This window comes from Verticillium alfalfae, genomic scaffold (assembly GCF_000150825.1).
Source record: "Verticillium alfalfae VaMs.102 supercont1.12 genomic scaffold, whole genome shotgun sequence".
NCBI classification, from domain to species: Eukaryota; Fungi; Ascomycota; class Sordariomycetes; order Glomerellales; family Plectosphaerellaceae; genus Verticillium; species Verticillium alfalfae.
This window is the reverse complement of record NW_003315027.1, coordinates 863,747-867,515: the sequence shown is the minus strand read 5'-3', so window position 1 is coordinate 867,515 and position 3,769 is coordinate 863,747. Positions and strand designations below refer to the sequence as shown.

Genomic DNA, 3,769 nt, shown 5'->3' with positions numbered 1-3,769 from the left:
GAGGAGCGGGGGCCTTATTCCCGGGAGTTCTTGGAGGGGTATTTTCCCAAGCGGGTCTTCCGTTGGTGGGATTGCCCGGGGGGGGGGGGGGTGGGGGAGACAGTCTGTGAAAAGCGCGTGCCGCTTGGAATGGATGCAGGGGACAAAAGAAGTTACCTAGAAAGCGATATGTAATGATACCATGATTTTTTTCTTTGAAAGAGTTCGACCCGTCACTACTCTATCCAAATTGATGCTCGTAAAATGCAGTGACAATACATACCCTACCTAGGCAAGCATGTACCTCAGTTGCGAACAGCGAAAACCCTCGAGTAAATAGCGAAACCCTCGAGTAAATAGCGCAGGCAGCTTGCAAAGGCATCGCCCACTGGCCATCCTATAAACACAATAAAGAATCTCTATCAAACATAATCCCCCCCCCCTTCACCCGATCCTCGGCGTGCCCGCCTTGTGATACTCCCCCTCCGTCGTGACAGTCGCAACGCTCTCCCGCCTCTCCTTGTCCCCGCTGCGGCTCGCCATGCCCTCGATGCCGAGCCCCACCTCGCCCACGCGCCGCAGCACGAGGAGCAGCGCCGCCCGGAGCTCCGATGAGAGGTTCTTGCCCAGCAGCTCGACGACCATGGGGTAAAACTCCTTGACGTGGCCCTCGAACGCCTCCTCCGGGAACGCCGCGTACCCTTCGAGCACGTCCACGACGACCGGCCGCCACGCCAAGATGTTCCTGTGCTGGCTCTCCTCCTCGAGCGCGACGAAGTCCCCGATGATGTCCTTGCAGAGCGGGCACGAGCGCCTTCTCAATGTCCGGCCGCGCGCGCCCGCCCGCTCGGCGCTGTTGTCGGCGTACATGCGGAACAGGATGGCCCACGTACGTCGCCGCCGCGCCCGACTCCTGCTTCAGCAGGTTCGGCGCCTGCTTCATGAACCCTTCGCGCCAGAGGCGCATGCGCAGCTCCTTGTCGGCGTTGAACCGACGCGCGAACAGGTACGACCGCTTGAGGAGCGCCATGAGGGTCAGGAGCTCCGTCGTCGGGATCTGCGCATACACAGTGTCGTTGCTGAACAGCTCGTTGACCGTCTCGATCATGAGCAGCTGGAGCACGCAGCGGGAGATGATCTGGTTGAAGTAGCGCCGGCGCGCGGCCGTCACGACGACGGGCTGCTGCTGCAAGTTGGACGCCGGCTTGTAGTCCTCGAGGGGAGCCTGGGGCAGGTTTGTCGCAGTAGGCGTCTTCAGATCGTCCTCATCGGCGCCCTCCTCGGTAGACTCGGTGGCAGGTGCGTCGGCGTCGGTACCGTTCTTGTTATGGCCGTTAATCTCGAGCGACTTTTCGTTGATTGGCTCCTCCGGGTCGACGACCAGCGGCCCGGTAAAGTCCAGGCCATTGGTGGGCAGCTCGAGCGACGCCGATGAGTTGACGGTTGTCGGCGAGAAGAGTTGCGTGGCCGTTGTCGCAGCAAACAGCTTGCAGAATGACCCCACAATCTCAGTCCAGTGTCCGGCCGTGAACTTCTTGACGTTCTTCAGGATCAGTTGCTGCAGGCAGTTGCTGCCGATGCGCGAGATGGTGTCGTTCTCCTGGAAGATGCACAGAGCGAGCAGCTCGAGGAACCGGTCGAGCATGCACTCCAGAGCTTCGAAGTAGTGCGTGAACAGCGTGATCATGTTGCGCAACGCCTGGATCATCGTCGTCGACAACCAAACGGAAAGTTCCTCATGGTTGAGCGCACTGTTGAGATCGGGTCTTGAGCGGAGAACCATGAAGATCGGGTTCAGTTGCTGGCGCCAAAGTATGTCCCAGAACTCGGGCGGGAACTCGCCGCCGTACTTCAGCAGCGCCTCAAAGAAGTACTCCAGCGCATTGGATCGCACCTCGAGGTCCTCGCCCGTCATGAGGACATCGTGAAAGGCGAACAGCACGGGGAACCAATAGCCCTCCTCGACTGACGTCTTCGTCTGCGAACGCTGCAGAGCATCCTGGGCTTTCGGGTTCTCGGCCGGCGGCGCGTATCCGTTCTTGTGTGACAAGGGGCACTCTGGCGTCTTGAGCATGCGCGGCATGATCGACTTCAGTGCTTCGAGGGCCTGCAGGCTCTTCTTCTGGTACTTCATGTTCTTGGAGAACTCCGTCAAGCAGACAATCAAATCAGTGAACGCGCCCTGCGATATGACAACGCCAAACTTGGTCTTGTAAACCTGGCTGACGTTCTCGTACGCCAAGTTGACAATGGCCTCGTGCTGCTCGCGCGCGGCCACGGTGAAGACGCCAAACATGGTCCGCCAGCCGGACCGGATGTTGTCGCCGCGGGCCTGGATCATCTGGATCAAGCACCGCAGGACCATATCCTTGACTGTGATGTTCTGGGCGTTCGACAGGATGTGGCTCGAAAGGCTTGAGAAAGTCCTTCTGGAACTTGAAACCGGGCAGCTCCTCAATCTCGAGAAAGTTCATCGACAGCTGACGCAGCGAGTCGAGGGCGAAGAAGACAATGTTCGTGTTGTTGTGGCAGCCGACGCGGTTGAAGTGTTCGCCCATGACCTCCCAAATGTTCGTCCACTCAAAACGAACACGAGACATGTTGTAATAGGCAATCTCGACAATCTTCTGCAAGCTGTAGGTCCTCGGCGAATCGTTGGAGCCAGAAACGCGAATCTCATCCCAGCTGACCTCGGTCAACGCGCGCGTAAAGTGGACAATGGCCTCGCCGTTCAGGCTGGCCGTGTTCGCGAAGATGCGGTCGACAGCCTTGACGACCGCGTCCGACCGCGCCTCCTGCGCGACCTCGATGGAGAATCCCTGCGGACCGGTGCCGGCGCGCGGGCGACCAGGACGCCGCCCGTGGGTCGATTTGCGCGAATCGTTTGCGCCTTGTCGTTCGAATCGCGCATTCGCCACATCCGGGATGGCATTTTCGTCGACGCCGCCAGAAATAAGCTGCAGTCGGTCCAGCTGACTGATGCAGAGCAGGACGTCCTTCCACGATGACCGTAGAAGATCACCCTCGGTCTGACCGAGCTCGAGGATGACCTTCAGAGCCTCAATGTTCTTGGCATGCATCTCCTGTGGGTTGTTGATGTTGGTGATATTCCTCAGAGCCGAGACAAAAGCCTCACGAGGCGTAGAGAGTTCGAAAGAGCAGGCAATCTTGGTAGCCAGCTTCATGCCCTCAAGGCACAGCTTGTTGACCTCAATGTTTTGCGCCTTCTGCATCTGGTTGGACAGAGCCGAGAAGTAGGACATCCAGGTCACGTCGAACATGGGACCGATGTGCTGGAAGGATGTCGCGGGCATGAACTTGACGCCAGCACGCTGGGCATTGCGGCGCTGCGTCTTGAGAAGGTTTTTGAACAGCTGTTCCGACCGCGACGCGATCTCCACAGACTGCTGCACGTAGGCTTCCCTCTGCAGATCCCTGCCCATGTTCGACAGTGCCTGTCCGAGACCTGCGGCGATACCTGTTGACGTCGGCGGAGCGTTGCCCGCCATGGCGGCAGCGTCCCGCTCGCTCTTAAGAACAATTTCGTTGCTCTCGATCTCGTCGTAAATTTGAAGCAGATATTCGGGCGGCAAGTCGGCATCGTCGTTGATGCCACGGTTGTTCTTGATAAAGTCTTCTTTGCTCATCCGCCTGGCGATCTTGGTGCTGTGCAAATCGGTATTCAGGAGAATGACAGAGTAGGCCAAGACGTAGCCGTGTCTGCGTTGGCGAATGCATTGGGGTTGCCATGACGTATCGGTTCGCAAACTTGAGGATGAAACGATCAATC

At 58.5% G+C, this 3,769-nt stretch overlaps 1 protein-coding gene across 1 annotated transcript in view; it reads right to left on the bottom strand.

Moving 5' to 3' along the window:
• Positions 1-423: 423 nt before the first annotated feature.
• VDBG_08501 (transport protein SEC7) overlaps positions 424-3,769 on the bottom strand; it is a gene marked incomplete at both ends in the record, with an annotated part of 5,659 nt that continues 2,313 nt past the window's right edge. The window contains 3 exons of the mRNA XM_003001410.1: positions 424-793; positions 873-2,320; positions 2,376-3,645. Coding sequence (XP_003001456.1) covers positions 424-793; positions 873-2,320; positions 2,376-3,645 — 3,088 coding nt within the window. The remainder of the gene's footprint in view (positions 794-872; positions 2,321-2,375; positions 3,646-3,769) is intronic.